Source organism: Myotis nattereri, assembly GCF_964212035.1.
Source record: "Myotis nattereri genome assembly, chromosome: 9".
NCBI classification, from domain to species: Eukaryota; Metazoa; Chordata; class Mammalia; order Chiroptera; family Vespertilionidae; genus Myotis; species Myotis nattereri.
In genome coordinates, this window is record NC_138084.1 from 24,325,609 (window position 1) to 24,346,334 (window position 20,726).

General features: G+C 39.9%; 1 protein-coding gene across 6 annotated transcripts in view; it reads left to right on the forward strand.

The window, feature by feature from the left end:
- Positions 1-20,726, forward strand: part of BDNF (brain derived neurotrophic factor) — a 55,503-nt gene that overhangs the window by 32,570 nt on the left and 2,207 nt on the right. Inside the window, exon 1 of one of the 6 annotated variants that reach the window (XM_081099572.1) lies at positions 20,443-20,523. The exons of the other annotated variants lie outside the window; for them this stretch is intronic. Within the exon in view, the coding sequence (XP_080955698.1) occupies positions 20,503-20,523 (21 nt within the window). The 5' untranslated portion in view covers positions 20,443-20,502. Of the gene's footprint in view, positions 1-20,442; positions 20,524-20,726 lie in introns of those variants that run through there. 6 annotated transcript variants of the gene reach the window in all.

The window sequence follows — 20,726 nt, forward strand, 5'->3', positions numbered from 1 at the left end:
AATCCCAAAGTCCTAAATCTTCCTTCCTTGCCCATGAAAATGCCCATTCCTGTCATCATTTTCTGGCATTGAAAGCTGTGTTCATCTGCTTGGTCAGTGTTCACAATGGTAACCTGATAAAGTAGATGTTTCTATGGGCAATGTTTCTCATTGCATCATTTTTAGAAATAATTATAGATGTATAATGCTTGAGAAGTAATGCAGTAGAACATTATCTTAAAGATTTTATTAATCATTAAAATTTATCATCATTAGTAGAATTTATTTTAAAATGATTTTTCTAAAATACCAGTATGTATATTTTTGGTTTTCACATCCCTGACAATGACGTTCTTAAAACTTGGAAGTATCTATTATTCCAGAACCTGTGCTTATTCTTTTTTAAAAAATATATTTTTTTTTATTTCAGAGAAGAAGGGAGAGAGAAAGATAGAAACATCAATGATGAGAGAGAATTATTGATTAACTGCTTCCTGCATGCCTCCTACTGGGGATTGAGCCCAAACCTAAGCATGTGCCCTGACCAGGAATCGAACTGTGACCTCTTGGTTCACAGGTTGGAGCTCAACCACTGAGCCACCATGACCAGGCCCAGGCTTATTCTTCAGAGTCAGTCTGCTGTAAAAACTTAGGGAACCCTCAGCATTTCTGTTCCACGCAGTATCAGAGGTTCTGAGGTCTTGTACTGGTGAAGCACCTCAGTAGCATTGGTACTGAAACTAAAATTCAGCTGGTTGGTCATCACTAACATTCCTGCATGATTTTATTGGCTAAAGTCATATCTAGACAAGATTGTACATTTTAATAATAATCTTTTCCAAAGGTGTAGTGTTGCATACATTAAAAATGCATCCACATGTCTCATTCCATTTGATCCTACAAATAACCTTTGAAAAAAGATTGGACAGATATTATTCCTATATAATAGATGAGGAAACTGCAGCTCAGAGTAGCTAAATAACTTGATCCAAGATGCACAGCTTCTAGAACAGGAGTGAGGATTACAGCCAGGTGACTTCTAACGCAGCCGCCTTACTGTTACTTTGGCTATCTACAACTGTGACTTGCAGTATTCAAGAAAGAAACCATATTTCACTCTTGAGGCATTACTGTGAGTGCCTGGCACAGATATAGGCCAATATTGTCACCCTGGCCTAGTGACCACTCTCTCCCTAGAGCTGAGAGAACTTTTATGTGTCAAGGAAGAAATGATAATAGGAAGATAAAAAATGTTTATTCTGATTTTTAGACTTTAGTGTGTTTTTTTTTCTTTGGAAAAAAGAGGAGAAAGGAACATATAATTTTTGATGTCTTGTTCCTTGAGCTCCAAAGTTGTAATTTTGCTTAAAGCTGAAGATCCTGGTCAGTGAATAATTGAAGAACTTAACTAGAGCTGTGGTGTTTTTTTAAAAATACAGATATCGGATCCTAGTTCCTGAGATTCATAGGTGTAGGACAGGGCCTGAGTATATGTTATGATTAGAAACTTGTACAAGTGGTTCAGATGTACAGGAAAGTTTGAATTGCTGTACTGGAAGCCAAATAAATGGAATATCTTGTGATTTAGAGAGACATCATTTACTTTATTGTCTCAATACTTGGATTAGAGCATGGTTAGAAAGAATTCGCAGCCTTGTAAATAATCAGAAACTCAGAGGTTTCGAGAGCATGGACTGCTAAAGAAATTCTTCTGCTCTGGCTGGTTGCTCAGTGATTAGAGCATCATCCTGCTCAGGGCACATACCCAGGTTGTGGGGTTGATCCCTGGCCAGGGTATGTGCGTGAGGCAATCAATCAATGTTTCTCTCTCACATTGATGCATTGATGTTTCTCTCTCTCTCCTTCTCTTTTCTTCTCTCTCTGGAATCAATGAAAAATATACAGTTCCTAATCAGACACTTTCACCTGAGAGCAAAAGGCCTGGGGCATTATTCCTGGGCCCAAGGATCAAGTTAGATTCCAGGTTCACCACTTACTAGGTCTGTCACCTTGTACAGTTTATTTCAAATATCTGGGCCACAATCTCTTCTCAGGGTAATGATAATATTAATACATGTAAAGAAGTGTTTAGACAAGTGCTGGGCACAGTAAATGATTCATGGACATACTATTATTATTATTGGCACGTTCCAGTCCTAAAAGAGCACCTTTATGACTTACTATCAAGACAATGAAAAACTTGGTCAGCATGCTTTATGACTAAGTTTGCTTTACTTTGTACCAAAGTTGACAAAACCAAAAATGTTTTGTTGTAATCCTTGTCATCTAATTTGTTTACTCATGACTCTCTCCTCCTTTCGTTCATCTGAATCCTACTAATCCAGCAAGACCCAGCTGTAGTTCTACTTCCTCTAGAAAGACTCCTGCCCAGAATAAACCTGCGCTATCTGAATTCCTAGGTCATGTATGGTCTCTATATCAGAACTGGTCGTTAATTATATAAGCCATTATACAATCATTAAATCATTGTGGTGTGTCTTCCCTGTGACTGGATATGATGTTCTAGTCTAGAAAAATATGCTGGAATATCCTACTTGGGATAGGTAGTCTTTGACTTTAAAGAAACAATTTCTAAACGGAAACTTCATGAGGCAATCTAAGCCAGGTTCCTGCATTCCTGGGCCCAGTGATTAGGTTTAATTCCAGGTCCACCACTTACTGGACCAGTGATTTGGGGCAAGTTACTTAAGTTCTCTATGCCTGGAATAAAGTTAAGGGAAGTTCTTTCCCCCATGCTGTGTTCCCACAAGGGGACTTGCTTCCTAAAAGAGAACACTAACAGAGGAGCTTCTGGACCCTTCTCCTGTCCCCATTCCTTGCTCCTTTCCGTGAGAAGAAGAGTGAGTAATCCGACTGGTGAGACCCACTAGATCAGTCATCTGCTGGACTCTATGGCGTGTAAACCAAAGCAACAGACCACTGCACATTGGTTGAGCCCATTTCTCTTTTGCTCTGTGGACCACTGTGTCCACATCTGTAGTTTCTTGGCATTCTAACCATTACACAGGAAGCAGCAAACCCAGGGATGGTTGCTTGCAGGCCCTGCCAAGATCTTTGCTCTCTCAGTTCCCATTTTTCTGCCTCTAACTGTGTGGATTCCAGGACACTGGTTCAAGATGGTGGGAAGTGGGCTCCACTGTGTTTTTCTAACACAGCTTTGTTAGCATGAGGCTGGACCCTGTATTATGACTCCTGTTTGGCAATTTGTTTCTATTCTGATTTCAATTCAGAGTCCCGAGGGGAGGAAGCATGGTTATCCCAAATATGAAATAGTAGGAAGTTGAATAAATGTAATTTTTTTCGAAGTTAAATGAGATATGGTGTTTGTCTCAAAGAAGCTGTCATATAAGTTAGCTTTTTCTCTCCCATGTATTTTAGTCTTCACTCTGCAATTAAAATAGTATAAGCCCTTGAAAGCAAAAACTATGTCTCCTATATTATCTTAGTCCCCATAGCACATAGACAACTGATGGGCACATTTGTAGTAGGCAGGGCCATAGGTACTTGCTAAATAATTCAGCATGTCCTCCCTTCATGGAAAGATACAGATTTCAGCATTATCATATTCAGCTCCGAAAACATTTCGAATGGCATATCAGTTCTAGGTAAGTATTCATAAATAAGTCTTTTAGTTTCCAGCTTATATGTCCCAAAAGCTCACCAATATTGAACTCTTCATGGGTACTCTGTCTTGCTTTATGGGTTGTAGGTGCTAAGAGGTTAACAGATCAAGTAATCTAATCTTTTGCGCTGCAATATATGATCTATATTGAGAAAAATACTGGGCCAACAGACTCCTCTCGTCTGTCACCTTCCCTCTACCCCCTCTTTTCATTTCCTCTTTGGGGGATGCCCTTTTTTGTCAATTATAACATGTACTGCCTTGAATGATAATTACCGGTTTATGTGTCTAATCCACTATCCATCCCCTGTCTAAGCAGTGAAGTCTCCAAAGGCAGGGATTCTGTCTCATTCACTTTAGTGTCCCCAGTACCTGGGCTCAGACAATGTCTGTTAAATGAACACAAAGCTAAAAGATAAATTCTAGGAGAAGGCTAAGTCACAGTCATGACAAGTTGACATCCAAATGCAAGGCTTTCACGGATAACCCAGCCACAGAAGAATGGGCGACCCTTCTAGCTTTGAAGGGAGAAGAGGCAGAAGTGGAGCTTTAAAAACATGTGTGGGGTTTTCTTCCCTCATGGAATAAACATGGGCTACCCCCGAGTTGCCTTCACATGAGGGAATGACAGAAATGTAGCTGGTTTTGACCTTCAGCTTCAACTGAATGCCCAGAGCTCTGCTGATGAAACATGAGCTTATGCATTGTCCCTTTGTTCCCGTGAACATTTTTTTTTTAAGACTGGTTTTTAATCTTGTGAACCTTTATCTGAATGGTTAACCATGTAAAATTGACCATTTAGAGTAACACTGAAACACTTCCCTTGAAAGCTACTGGTAATTGTCTGGGAGTGCACCCACCTCCATGGGTCTCTGAGTCTCTTGTTATACTTGAAGATCAGTGATGATTTAAACTCAGGATTTAGCCACTTGAAAAATCCATTAAGAATACACAAGTTAATTTATTCCTGCTTTACATGAAGCAGCCTCGAACATAATTTTTCTAAAGCAAAGTGCATCTACACTTGCTGAGTTCTTAATAACTTTTTCAGAATGAATAAATGAATTATTAACTAAAATATAATGTGTTATTTTTAGTCGGAGATAGTTTAAAAGGCCTTTTGTGCAAGAGGAGACACTGCTTTGAAATAATATAAGATAGTAGGCCTCCTGGAGAAATTTTTGTGAGGGAAGATGGTCTTCTGTGAAACATGAAACTGGAGGTGAGAGGATGTTGTATTTGACCAAAAATGGCATTGGAGCTAGTGTCTCAGCATGGACTAAAGTCACGGTGCATCGTTTTATTCAGAGGTGGTCCCAGAATGCATTGCACCTCTTAGACTACCTACATGTAGCTGGAACCAGACACCTTGCATAAGGACCTTTCTTAATCACAATAGAAAGGAGTTCTTTGCTTTCTTTTTCGGAGTTCCACATATAACCTTCTGGTTGCCTAACTAGAGTCTAGATAGCAGTACCAAGTTAGGGCACCTCCAGTGAACTTCCGCCTGTGGTTACCTCTCGCCTCTCGGAATTGTTTCACTTCAGGAAGATGAGGAAGGCCACCCTGCGATTTTCATGATGGGTTTAACATCACAGTGCGGCTTTGACCAGCCATTTAATGGGAAATCTGCTTTCCAGATGACGGTGCATATGAAGATGAGAAGTTGGGTGTGTGTTTTTGCCTTTTCAAAGAGTGTTTTTTCATTCAATTTCTAAGTGTGGGGTGACAGGTCCCCTAGGGAGCATTTTCAGAAGTGTATGAAGTTTGCATCTGATTTTGAAGGGAAGTTGGAGGCTTACCTGTATGTACAGGCACATGTCCTCTAACAACTATATTGATTACAAGGAATAAGGGCCATTCTTTTGGATCATTCATTTGACATGGACCTTGCATTTGTATTCAAGTCTGTAGTCATAAACTTTGCTCCAATCTATGTCTCCCCAATTTTCCTGTTAAGCTTCCAGAATTTGCAGTATGTTCAATTGCAGATGACCACATAGGGAGTTATTAAACAGCACCTCTCCCTCTTCAGGTCTTCTTTGTCAGCATGCCCTTGTATTTTGATTATGTTTAGATTCCATCTTTTTGGAAGTTTTTATCCTTCCCACCATCTCAGTGTCTCAGACACTTTTGGGAATGAGTCTCATTCCCCTCTGGGTTTGGCCAGGTCACCCCTCTGACTGGTGGTGTGTTCCACAACAGTTGCTGGAGTTCCTCAACATTGCCCTTTACACTTACAGAGACCATTTTCATGGGTCCATGAGCCTGGGCAAGATGCTGTGACTCAGGCAGGGCAAGAACTCTTATCCTCATCACAGAGCTGAGGCAGCCATCCTTGGGTTATTTCACCCATAAAGGAGCCCCTATACATTGGCCCAATTTGTTGGTTAAAAATGGCCAATTATCAGCCATTTCAGAGTGTCAACTTAATAGCAAGTGGGAAATGCAGGACCAGAGCTTGGGTCTTCAGCTTCCAACTCCAGGGAGTGTCCTCTATACCCAACTGTCCTATCTTGTACCTTTTTCTCTAGGGGAATGTCCCAGAAATTGGTATGGCACCCACCAGACTCCTTGACTATAGCCACCACCAGGACAACAAAGGAACTGGTGTAACTCTTGTCTGTTGTGTCAGAACTGTGTGGGACAGTCTTTGGGACCAAAAGTACTTTTTAAAAATTTTTTTGTTATTTTTAATTTAATTTTTAGAAGTTCATTTATTTACATTATCCAAAAATCGAACTAGTAGTAAAAAGTCTACATTAAGAAGTCTTGCCCCACCTGCGTCTTGCCCACCGATTTCCCCACCCAACACATACCATCTATATGTGATCATTTGTATTAGTGTCATGTGAATCCTGTGTGTGTTATGGAAATACAAGTAAATATAGAGACATATTGTTATTTCCCCCCACTTTTAAACAAAAGGTAGTATGTCTTGCATACATTGTTCTGCACCTTGCTTTTCATCACTTACCAAGATGTTTCACAGAGTTTTTCATTTTAGCATATGGGGAGCTAACTTGCTTTATAGTTACATGTATTCTACTATAAGTATGTACTATAGTTTATCTGCTTTCCTGTAGCTGGAAATTGGGCTGTTTCTAATTTTTTTGCTATTGTATGTCTTGTTGCAATTAATTACATTATATATATATATATATATATATATATATATATATATATATATATATCACTTAGGTATATGTGCACCTTCCTCTATGTGTATATTTATTCTCAGAAGTGGAATTGCTGGGTCAGCCGGAAAATTTATAACTTTGATAGATGTTGCCTAACTATCCTGCAAAGGGCTTGAATGGTTTGTGCTCCCACCATTAGTGCATGAGAATGCTTGTTTCTCCACAGCCTCACCAAAGAGTGCATATCAGTCTGAAAGGTGAGAAATGGGAGACGGATGCCTAAGTGACGACTTAGTGTCTGACCTTGCCTGGTTTGCAGTGGGCACACTGCACAGTTCCAGGAGCTCGTGTGGACTTTAGTCCCAGTGGAAATAATGCCTCTTGGTGGCCAGCTCTGGTGACACACATGGAATGGACCCACGTTGCCACTTGCAGAATTTCCTGCGGTGGAAAGTTGAGCACGCATTCATTATTCATCTAACCAGTAATGCTAGATCCGAGGAGCCCCGCAATGTTTGTTGGAACAGAAAAGGGAATTGTACCACCACAGTGCCCTGTGTACCAGACTTTCAATGCTTGTTTTCCAGCTATTCACATTAGTTCTGGGGACTGAGGTCAAGAGAGATAGCCCAAATCACTGAGGAAGTCCCGTTAAGCTTGGAACTTTCATACCCCAGGGGGTGCTCTTTTAAAAAATGATTCTGTACTTCCCCCGTGATTTATAATGAAGCAATTCATACTCTGTAGGAGAAATTAAAGCTACCAGGTACAACATCAACATTGAACTATGACGCAATATTGCTGAACTTGTCCCTTAAAGTTGCCATGCAGTTTCCTACACTGTACAAATAGGGCATCCTGTAAAAACAGGATTCATAGCCTAAATAACATCTCTACATTTTGAAAAACATATATTCCAGGTCGTCCTCCCATAACTCCTTACCATTCTCATGCAAAAGACTGATTTTCAACCTTATTTTTCTCAGAGGACAGGGCACTCTGTTTAGAAAAAAATTCCCATTAGGTTCACCGCCTAGGAAAGTGTGCTAAATGGAGCCTGGCAGAATGGTTCTGTGATCCAAACTGAATGTCTTTTTCACAGGATTGTTGGTGGGGCCACTTTAAAGGGGAAAGCCACTCCTCTTCTGCTATGAGGACAAGTTGCACTTGGGGAGTTGCACTGATGACAGTATCTGGCCTACACCAGAAATAATTCCCGGGCGTAAGGGTGGACTGCCAGGAGCTAGCTGACACACCACTGACACGCAGACCTTGTCTTTTGTTAACACCTGGGAAGGCTTTCCCAACAGGCATTTCCAGTTTTATTCTTAAGCTCCTGGCAGCTGCTTTTTTAGAAGTCTGCTCTCTCCCAAGAACTGACTATGGGCAGAAGCAAGGTGTTCTGTCTTCTGTGCCATCTTCATCTAACCTGCCACAAATATTCAGGATGACAGCCCAGTTATATGTTTTGCATCAATTCATTCTGGCTGTAGGGTCCATTTTGCCTCTGCTGTTTCTGCCAAGGGCCTCTGGAAACCAGTTTGGTGGCAGAGAGTCCGCGTGAGGTCTCCACTCCATGGCCCTTGTTCCTTTGGCTGTTTCACCTCGGTTGCTCTTGTTGGCACAGTCTGTGAGGATTGGCTCTCTGTCCACACTGGCCCATCTGTTCTGCCTTAGTGGTCCTAACAAGCTGTCTGAACTACTCCTTCAGAATAAATGTGAGATTGTCTTGCCATACATTTCTTTTACTCACATCTCAGACCTTCAGCTCTATTCTTTCTTTTTTGTAAAATTTATTTTAGAGAGAAGGAAAGAAAGAAGGAGAGAGATAGAAACATCGGCTACCTCCTGCACACCCCCTACTGGAGATAAAGCCCACAACCTGGGCATATGCCCTGAATGGGAATCAACCCGGTGACCTCTTGGTTTATGGGTCGATGCTCAACCACTGAGCCACACCAGATGGGCCCCTCAGCTCTATTCTTAAATAATAATAATTATAGGTCAAATGGAGTGGGTGGCCTAAGGTAACAGGCCTCCAGACTTTGAGGGGATTAGGTTAGGGTACAAAATAAAGATTTTATGTCACTTGGATCTTGATTGCAATCATTCCGACTCATGTGGAGTTGATACCAGAGTATTTGTCAGTTGTGGTTTTTGGTATGAATAGCATGTGGTTCTGTCTCAACACCCAAAGAGATCTTCTTGGGAGGAAATGTTCTGGCATTTCAAACAAATTACCTTCATGCATAGTTTTGACACTATGCCCTATGAAGTATGCATGCATGGTCAGTCCCTTGAAGGAATAATTTAATAGTGGGAAGAGGGGAGTAAAGAAGGAATATTAGGGTTATGTTTGACTCCTGTGGAAATAGTGTATAAACAAACTGCTTGTCAGGAATGGTCATATGGGGCTTTGCTTAAATAAATAATTCATGCACTAGGTCTGCAGGATATCTCTGCCAAGTAGACCTCCCTCAGAATATAAGCCACCACGTCCACATCTGACCCCATGTGGAAAGAGGCATGGAAGCCAGGCCTAAATCAAATTCCATTTCCACCACATGCTGGGGGTATGGGCTCAGGCAATTTACTGAACCTCTCTGAGCCTCAGCCATCCCCATGAACTGTGGCTAATTAGATTATTTACCTCATAGCTAATACATGTCAGCTATTATTTTTAACCATTTTTAACACATCCAGCTTCCCAGAGCATCTTCCAAAATCCCCTCCATACATACCACCACCACCACCACCACCGATACTGAACTTATTTATAAGTACTATGTAGAAACACAGCCCTCGCTCCATTGCTTAGACTAAATATATTGCTGTTTCAAGTTTGCATATTTTCTGTAGGAATCAATGCTCAGTGAAAAAGGATGGAGGCAAACAAATATTCTCAAGGCCCTGATACTCGTGGAACCACAGAATTGAATGTTCCCATATAGGTGCATGCTATTGGCTTAAGTGATGTGGATATTTTCTGACCAGCCATATGGATCTTTTGTCATCTGAGATGTTAATATTTTCCTTGTATTTTATAGTAGCTCTGGAGCATGGCCAGTTTCTTAAATAGGGTCCACATGGCTCATTATGCACAGGGCCTGAAAACTGGCTTACTTGTGCTATTCAGATGAACAGGACACTCAGAAGAGTTGGGGGCTGGGGTAGGACAGTGAGCAGGGGGACATAGTCAATTATTTTTGCTCCTGCATTAAGCTACAAACAACTATCACTTCCCTGTGCTTTACAGTAAGCAATTAAAAGAAATTATAGAGTTGGATGCAAAAATAACCCGAAAGACAACTGGATGTGTGGAACCACCAGTTTTCTCTATGTGTGCAGGTTAATCCTCGCTAATGCTCAGAACATTGAGTTTCTACAGAAAGAGTTGCGTGTCCACACATGTTCTGGCATCTACCCACACGCTCTGTATGCTATGACTGTGCATCCCAGAAGAAGGGCTGTGCTATGTGCCTTTGCACTTCAGTGGAATTTAACGAACTGATTCCTGAAAATGGTCTCATCAAGGTGAGCAACAGAGAGCTGATAGCCTTCTCTCGCTAATTTTACCTTTCCCCTAGGATTTCTTGGTAGTCGTTTTAAAAGGAATGCTATTCTTTTGTCTCTAGAAGCAACTTATCTTTCCCGTTTCTACCTCCACCTATTTTCACCTACCTTTTGATATATAATTTCAGAGAGGAAGGAAGAAGGAGAGAGAAACATTGATTGGCTGCCTCCTACACACTCCCCACTGGGGATTGAGCCCACAACCCGGTCATGTGCCTTTGACTGGACTCGAACCTGGGACCCTTCAGTCCACAGGCTGATGCTCTATCCACTAAGCCAAACCAGCTAGGGCTCTTTTGCTTTTTTAAAATATAATGTTCTATGTCCTTCAGAGGGGGGCTCAAATCTAGAGAGGTCTCTTCATCAATGAGCATTATCCATCCCATTCTCGCATTAGCCCTGCTGAATTAATGATGCTAAAGCCTTCCAGTTGGGACCTTCCAGTTTGAACCTACCTCTAATTATGTACAGATATTCTTTCTATAATGGGAATTGCTCAGGTAACTAATTAACCACAGCTATGGAACATTTCAGGAGCACCATCTGTGGAAAAACTGAGACGGGCATGCCTTTCCCACAGCTCTGGGGTCCATTAAGGGTGTGTTTGTGTGGTGATGGTGTCTAGTGGGTGTTGGCTCACAGCTGTCACAGTTCCCATTGCATCTCATGGCAGGAACTCAGGATGTCCAGCAACACCCTAAAAGCAACCTGTTGATATAAAGTCGCCAATTCTGAAAACGAGATTGGAATGGGACAGACTAGTCTTAACTTTCTTTGCATTGTGTTATTTCTTTAATTGAGATCATTCTGGCACATTCCCAATCTCCACATTGTGGCAATTTTCTTTTCTTCAAGGGGATCCCCTTTATCCTCTGGTCTCAAAGAGTTCCTGCATGTTCTCCCCTGAGGGACAAGGAATGCAATTGGGTCACCCTTGCATTTTTTTTTTAGGTACAGAGCAGGCTTATTCCTGGGTCTAGGAGCTTTGAAGGCAGTGCTCTGCTCTGCTTTCGCAACACCTCTTGGCGGTATAAGTGCACATTGTTTGTAATTTGGAGGGGACACCCCCTTATCTGTGTTGGCATCTGTACTATGTAGGACTTGAGGTGGAACCCAATAATACTTGGGGTACTGCCTGGGAAAATAGTGTTCTGTGTCATCGCAGCCCTGCCCACTTGCAAATGATTTAACAGCAACACTGCAAGGTTTCCAGTAGGAGTCATTTGCATCTGTACTGGTGAGCTTGGTGACTTCTTGGTGCTTGGAAACTGGCTTGTCTTTGCAGTCCTTTGTGGAAAGCCTACTGGACCAGTTTCCAGTCCTGTTTATGGAACTACGCCCATAACTCCCTCATACAGTGTTCAACTCAAAAACGTTTATATTTTTCTTTGGAAATTTAGCTTTTTTTTCTTTTTACCATTTTGGGTACTTTAGTTTTGAGCCCAAATGTTGGAACCCAACTGAGAAATTGGGTTGCCTGTAGAGACTGGTTAGGGTTGGAGAGGGGATTTTGATGCTAGATACTTACACTAATGTTTTTTAAGGTTTTATTGCTGTTGCTGTTGTTTTATTTTGAGTTTTCTTTTTTCTTTCTTTTTTAAAAAATTTCTTAGTACTTGGTATGAGATGAAGTTTCTCTGTTTTAGGACAAGTCTAGAACTAAAAGAATCTCCATTGAATGTATGAGTCAGTTCTGCCTGCCCCTATCTTCCCACTTCAGAACAGAGAGAACTTATAAGGTTCAGATACATTGGGCTACAATGTATGTGCCTGGAAATGTACCATCTGCTGTAGCTGGCGTGTAGTTTCTAGTGTGATTCTTATTGAGTGAGTGATGTTAGGTTGTGTAATTGATCAAGGAAGCCAGTTATGCTTGCGCTTGCCTTATAGCATTGAGATAAAAATTAATGACTAAGTGGAAGGCCAGATTTAGATTAGTTAGTATTCTATAAATTCTCATTCATCCAATCACATTTATAGGTATCTTGTACTTTATGGTATAAATACCATAGTGGAAAAGCCAGTTGACATACAGGGAACCCTGGTTTTATTTAGTACCATTACAAAAGCAAAAATGTTTTTTCTACGTAATAAATGTTCCAATAAAACAAGTCGAACCAAGGAGGAAAGATGACAGATAAGCTTGTGGTATACTCAGAATGTACCACAGTACTTAAGGTTGACTTTAACTCTTTCTTTCCTTTCTCTTTATCATTTAGTCCATTGCTTCTCAACTTTAATAGTATCTGAATCAATTTGAATATACGAATCTTGTCAAAATGCAGATTCTGATTTAGTGGATGGTATAGGTGGGGTGGAAGAAGGGAAGCTAAGATTATGCGTTTCTCATAAACTCTGTGGTGGTGCTGCTGGCCCATGGACCACACTTTGAGCAGCAGGCTTTGTTTAATATTCATGCATGGAAGTTTGTCCATATGTACATTTCCTAAAACTTATTTCAAGCCCCGTAAATTTCTCTTTTTGTCGTATTATTTTTAGTCACAAATTTGAATTGCATTAATACACTTAACTTATAAATGCAACACTCAAAAATTACCTGAAGTTTGACACTTTAGGTTGCATAAAATAAACTCTTACTCGGAATTTTTCTAAAAATTGAAAGTCTGTATGATTCAATGCAATTAAAATGCCTGTGCAACAATGATGTCTGTAGCTCCCTATTCAATACTTCCAGAGTCATTGTTCTTTTATGGGAAATTTCCCCTGTGGTTTCACAGTAGCTGTAGACATCCACCCTTATCATTAAACATGATGTATACTTGATAATTTTTCTAAATCTCACTGACACTTATGGAACCAGGTAGGTGGTATCTTCTAAATTAAAACTACAGTCTACCGTGTATGGGAATTTGATAAATAATCCATTGTTTTTGGCAATTCGGTAGTTAGAACATTGTTTAATCTGAACTTTAGTTCATTATAACAAATCCCACCTGAAATTCTAAAGAAAACAGAGAATCCTAATTAAAGAGGGCACACTTTTTTATTGAATGCTGACTGCCATTTGGTTCTTATAACCTACAAAATAGTGGTTCTAAAATATATTTTAAACAACATTTTTAGACAGCCCACTCATTTGATATGCAAGTGATTTGTATATATGCTTGATGCTAAGACTTCCTTATCATGGACTAGAGAGGTGCTCTGTTTGGACAGTGTTTACCCTGAGGAAGAGGAGAAGATGGTGAGAACATGGATAGGACTGCCAGCTCTGGGTGGCTCTAGCTTTCAGGGATTAGTCTTTAGTTACAGTGGAACAGTAGGTTTCCCAAGGAAGTAGTGATGGAGGAAGCACTTAAAGATCTTTGGATGGTGACAGCTGTGCCTGGGATTGGAATGCCAGGTGGGGTGTTCTCTGCCCTAACCTGGTCCTTGTTCTAGGCATTTACTATCCCTTATTCCAGAATTCATTCCATCATTACAGTTCACTTTACCCAATTTCTATGCTAATAGAGAATATGGTTTAGTTTAACTTTTGGGAAAGGTAGATCTCTAACCAATAGAAAAATCCTCATTCTTTTAGGTATGGGGCAGGGAATACAGGGGGTTAATAGAGGACTAGAGGTAAAATGCTTTCTATTAAAGATGTATGGAAATTTATCTATCAAATTAATGATTCAGGGAAATATACTTTTTTTTCATGGTAGTTACATGTATGTATTGCTCTGGGTATGAACTGAGAACCAGCAGTGTCTCTGGCACTCTTAGTGAGGCTAAGAAATGTCTGCAAGTGTCCACACCGTGAGTGTACCAGGGAATCAGCAAGTACTCTGGTCTGCAGGACTATTTTGTAAGAAGTGTAATTGGATACCATGGACATAACATTATGGTTAAAAACTACATTTTTAAAGGCACTTCCTTCAAAGCTTTGGAACAGCTGTATTATCAGACATCATTTACTAAAATATTTATTGGTTTCAATTGGCTGGTCATTCAGGTAAGTAGGTGAGCGTCTATAATGATCATCTGCTCCTTCCTTCCCCGCCCCCCCTCCACCATTTTGGTTATGGATTTCAACTACCAATTATTTTCTTTGAGGAGTGTGAAGTGTTTTTTGGTTTGGTTTTGTTTGTTTCTGTTTTTTAGTCTTCTTAGCTAAATAATGTATACCTAATGGGAAAATACTACAGAAATAGCTTAGAGGGATGGAAGAAACTAGTGACTGCAGCTGAAGGCCTAGTTTTCCTTTGGAATCTGAGGTCCTGACCTTGTTCTATCAGGGGAATCACAGCGAGTAGAGGAGTTGATTAAAAACTCTGGTCCTTTTTTCCTCCAGTACGAAACAGGGATAATTATAGTTACCTATACCTCCAGGGTCCTATGACTCTTAATTACTTAATATTTGCAAAGTGTTTGGAGATCTTTGAATTAAAAGTGCTGAGCAGTGGAATCAAAGTTCAGTGTAATTATAATTGGAATGAAAGTTTATATTCCCGCCTTCCTTTCACATTCCAACATGCTGTCTTTTTGGCCAAGCCAAACAGTACTCATGATTACCACTTAGCCCACTTCTCTCTCTAACCATGTTTCTTTTTGTAACTCACTTCAGCCTAAAAATGAATGAATGAATGAATGAATGAATGAAGTTTAAAATCTATCCAGATCCTTAACCCCACCCCCACACTTAAGTAACTATTTAATATTTCTTATTAAAGTTCAATAGCCAGTAGGAGAAAAACCAATAAATTAATTCACCTCTTCCAGTCTATCATTCTTTTGGGTCCTCCTACACATGGTGATGAACTGGGCTTCCTGAAGCATTCTACTCAGAAATTGTCAGCAGTTCTTTTGTGCCTGTAAGGCAGGGGCCAAACTCTTTAACATCATCCTCAGAGCCTCCCAAAATCTGACAATCATTCGCTCTTATCTCTCACTATTTCTATCCAGAACTCTTCTCTCCGGAAATGTACTGCATGCTTATCAACCTTCATGCTTTTAACCAAGCTGCAGTCCATCCACTGGCATCTTTTCTGGATATGCTTAAATCCTTTCCATCCCTTGCAGTCTTCTTCACAAAGCAGTCTTCATTCTCTAACAGGAAGTAACCTCTCTCTCTTTATGGAATTTTATCTATACTTGTCCTGGGTCGCTTCTACCTTTATATTTTAGTTAATTACATATATGTCCTAACTCCTCCCTAGACTATAAGACTTGAAAATTAGATTCCATGTCTATAGAATGAACAAACAAAAGTAAGGCGAATATAGGCACATAGTTAAGCTGGACAAAAATTAAAGATTATATTGATTTGCAAGATTTAATTAAGGTGGTATTTTGATAGGTTTGCATTATATGTGTAAGGAATTAAATTGATAATTTCTTTAACATTACCATTATCCTTATTGCTTATAGGACTAAGATGAGCATCCATATCTTTAGACTGTGTTTGATTACATGCTCATTGACAAAACTCAAAGGGACTGGGAACAAAGCTTTGCATTTTTCCCCTGTATGCCGAATTATTGTTTGGTTTTCCTTCTTAGCTTTTGCCATAGGAACTTGGTTCTAACATGTCAATTTTTTTGCAAAACTTTCTTTTAGAGAAAAATTGCATGTTCTAAAATTTCAGTCACTGAAGTAATCAAGCCTTAAAGTTGAAGGGTCTTAGAGGTTATGTATAATCCACTACTACAAAGTAGTATCTACATGGTGCTGCCTTTAGAAAGTTGGGCCCCAGGATACACACAACTGCAGACAACCGTGTCTATATTGTATAAACTCGTGCTTTGACCACTCTTTGTAGCATAGCTTCTCCGTATTCCCTGCAGTTGAATATTCCAAAACTGCCAGCGTGTCTTGATGGTAAAAGCTTGGGCAAGAAGACAGATGACCTATTAGCTTTGTGATACCTGACAGTTACTTAACCTTTCTGAACCATAATTGCCTCATCTGCATAATAGAGACAACAATACCTGTCCACTCTCCTTGTAAGAACCAAGTTAGATGATACTTGCGAATGTTCTCTAGTCCTTTAGACAAATACAAGGTATTTGTATAGCAGGAGAGCATGCCGTCATGGGTAGTCATCTAGTTGAATGTTTAAGACTTATGAGTCATATTTAAAACTAACCTTTATTCCTTCTGTATGGATTTCCTTTTTAGCCCTATATACCATATTTAATTTTTGAGAGTTGGTCTAAAAAAGACCTTCCTAGCATTTTAGAGATTTGGTTGACTGGATTGTGATTGTGCACTGTTGTAAATGTTGGAGCAGAATTACACGGCACCAATGAATTTATTATTTATAAACAGATATATAAACTCATGCTCTCCTTAGCAATATTGTGCAGCCTCTTTGCCTTTTATGTAATAAAGACTCATCTGAATGGCTAATACATAAAAATTATCTTAGAAGCTCTTAAACTTTTATCATTTTTAATGCAGTATATGAAATTATTGAAGAGGTCAGTTTTAAAAAAGGAAGTTAAAAGACTGAAAATTCCCCATTTTACTATTATGATTATTCTTGAGTACTGTCCAAGTCTGCTATTGATGTCAGAAACACTGCTACTCAGGAAGTAGTAGGGACAGTTAGTATGTTGTAGTGTTATTTGCTTAATTATTCAAGTAAGGTTTTACCCTATTAGAGAAACTCCAGAGATTGCTCATGGGTGATAATCCATCAAATTTCTTAGAGCTTATAATTTGGGTTTAGCACAGCCTGTGCTTGATCTAATGATTTCAGTGAGTTCACTGATGCCTTCTAAAGGACATCATGAAATGATGTCAGCACTGTCTTTTCTCGTGGTTTAATGAGCTCATCACGTTTTTACTGGACACTATTACATTATTCTGTGTTAAGCTGATGGGAGATCAGACATGATCCATTCCCTCGGAGAACTTATCATTCAACTAAAGACTGACCGTCATTGACAAATACATTCACAATGAACAAATGAGTAGGGAATGAAGTGCTAAATGATATGTAATGTGGAATTTTAAAGGAGCAGGAGGAGAGTGTGTGTAGGAGTAATTAGAGAAGGTGTGCACACATGATTTAATATCTGAACTGGGTCATGAAGGATAAGCAGGATTTAGTCACACAGAGAGAAAGGAGTTTGCCAAGAGAATGGAACAAGTCACTTACAGGCAATAATGTGTATGGGGCTCCCAGGACTTTGGCCTGATCAGAACAGCAGAGATGAAACAATTAGTAATATACAAAGTTAGCTAAGTAGGGTGAGGCCAATTTTGAATACAAGATAAAAGAGACTAGATTTGATCTGGTAGAGGGAAAAAGAAAAACGATTGTAAGTTTTTGTATAAGAGAATGATAAGATGAGCATGGTTATTCAGGCAGTAGTTATTAGAGTTGAATGGAATAGAAAGGATGTCAAGTACATCAGAGGAACATTGCAGTCACACAATGAGATGGTGAGGGCTGAGCCAAGAAGGTGGCTGTGGGCTGGAGAGAGAGGGGTGGACAGGAGAAGTGTTTTAAAGGGAAAATGAGCAGGACTTCTCCACTGACCAGATTTGAAGGCTGTACAAGAAATGTATTGTCAAACATGATTTCAAGATTTCCAGCCTGTGGCTCGGTGGTCCAAAGTATCTAGAAACTATTGTCAGAAACAGAAAAGTTAGGAAGTTACATTGCTCTGACAAAAAGTGTGGGTTTGTTGTCAGGTACACCTGACTTCAAGGCTTGTGAGTAGGCAGTTAGCATTGAAGAAGTGTCACTCATGGGGGCCTGGGGATGGACTTTTTCACCAGGTGATTAATTACTAAATCTATGCAGATGTTCTGCTTTGAGGGATGCCTGTGTTAGACTTCAGGATGAAAGCCAAGTAATATTTATTCATACACTTGTTGTCCCTCCGATATTTGCTTGTGGAACTGATGAGAAAATGATATATAAAGAACTAACCATTTTTTCAACCAAAAAAAAAAAAAAAACAATACAAAGGAAATGAGACCAATGAAAGGCAGGATAAACTTCTTTAAGGCTAGTATAAAAAGGGTATCATTAAAAGATTCATTATCAAAAATAACCTTAAGACTTGTTACTACTATGTTAGTGGTAATAAAACAATTTTTCAAATCTGTAGTTAAGATGCCTCAGTACTTTGTGCCATTTAAGCAGTTAGTGTGGACACTTAATAAATACTTATTAAAGTTACTCTGCAGAATGGCTACCATCAACAAATCAACAGACAACAAGTTCTGGTGAGGATGTGGAGAAAAGGGAACCCTAGTACACTGCTGGTGGGAATGCAGACTGGTACAGCCATTATGGAAAACAGTATGGAGTTTCCTCAAAAAATTAAATATGGAACTGCCATTTGACGCAGTGCTTCCACTTCTAGAAACATATCCTACGAAACCCAAAACGTCAATCAGAAAGAATGTGTGCACCCCTATGTTCATAGCAGTGCAATTTACAATAGCTAAGATCTGGAAACAGCCCAAGTGCCCATCTGTAGATGAGTGGATAAAAAAGCTGTGGTACTTTATACCCTGGAATACTATGCATAAGTAAAAAAGAATGATCTCTTACCCTTTGAGACAGCATGGAGGGACCTGGAGAGTATTATGCTAAGCGAAATAAGCCAGACAGAGAAAGACAAGTATCACATGATCTCACTCATATGCGGAATCTAATGAACAAAATAAACTGATGAACAAAATAGATCCTGAGACATGGAAGCATGGAACAGACTGAGGAATCTTAGAGGGAAGGCAGAGATGGGTAGGTGGGTGGGAAGAGATCAGCCAAGAACTTGTATGCATAAATCCATAACCCATGGACATAGACAATAGGGTGGTGAAGGCCTAGGGGTGTGGGGAGGGCTAGAAGGGGCCAATGGGGGAGAGGGGAAGAAGAACATATGTAATACTTCCAACAATAAAGATTAAAAAAAAAAGAAACTCTGCTTCATTCGCTCTAAGATGCACTTTTTCTTTAGCATCTCTGAATTTGGATTGTGTCTTACAGCTGATGTCATTTTATTGTTCTTGTTGGCTATGCAGCAGTCACAATATAATTGCCATTGCCTGAGCCAATTTATTTTGCTTAATTTTATTAGATACATACAAAAATTACATTTGAGAAATCTATCCAAATAAGTGTAAAATAACTCTTTTGAGTAAATATACAATAATAGTTCTAAGTGATAAAATAAACAGTAGTTTTATTGGCTGCATTTTTAATTTCTTAGTGGTACATGAAATGGTATATTTTACAATGATAATATCTTAGATTTAATGAAATATAATATTAAAAGAGAGCTGATCACCGCGAATCTCTACCAGTGTGCTAGAGATGGCTGGAGTATATTCTAAATTTGCATCCTTTCACCGACCTACATTAGAGGTGTCCCTTGGGTTATTTTCATTTGGACTGGGAACATTAGGAGGAAGGATTTTCATTCAATGGTGTAAGTACCGCCTTGCCAGGAATAGAAACCTCCTTGGAGGATCCATTTCTTGATGGTACAGAATCCAGAACATTCACAAAAGTCCAGGTATTAGCCGAATGGACATCTGTGTTTTACTCAAACCAGCACACCCTTCCTAACCTCAGACCATTGTGCGCTGCAAGCAGTGCTGAGCAGGCTTGTTCTTCGTGCGAAGGGAGAATGAATCTATGCGGGAGTTGGTTGGTGCTTGGGGATGATAATAAAGTCTGTTGATGGTAGAAAATGTGATCTCTTGTAAAAGTGGAGAACAGAAGCATTTGTTTCTCAAGGCCAGAGTTTTCAGCCATCTCTGCAGTGTGACATATTGATGAGGCAGGTTGCCTTTCCAGTCAGTAACACTTCATGGACAGGAAAATGATCCCTTTCCCTGTGATTGGCACATGTGTGTCCTCTTGCAAGTCCATGCTCCAGAACTGAATGCAGGGATAAAGTTAGAGTGGGCTTCTCTTACTGCTGAGGGACCTGATGCTTCAGGTAAGTGGCTCTGAAGTCCTTCACCATCTGACGGTCACCTTGGGTTGGTCTGTAGGTATGTTTCATTTTGCTTGTTCATCCATTCTAATTGGCCTCCCAGAGCATATGTGTAGAAGTAGAGCCAAATTTAGAGGATAGCAACCCTCTGGCAAACAGGAAAAGATTAATTTCGTGGTGTGCTGTTAAGGGACTTCCCAGGAAACTTCAAAAGCACAGAAAGAAGCACTGGCTGCCTATTCCAAAAACGTGCAAAATGCCACTCAGCTTTTTAAAGGTATGATAAACTCAGGGTGCGCAGATGCGCAAGCGCGCGTGCGCACACACACACACACACACACACACACACACGACCCCATTTCCAATAAAAGAGAAGCTGCACTCTCTTAGATCGGTTCTGTATATAAGCCTGAGAAATCCAGGGGTGAGGGGCTCCAAGAATTCTGGAAATAAATGTGGAGCCGCCTATGGGAGTCATTT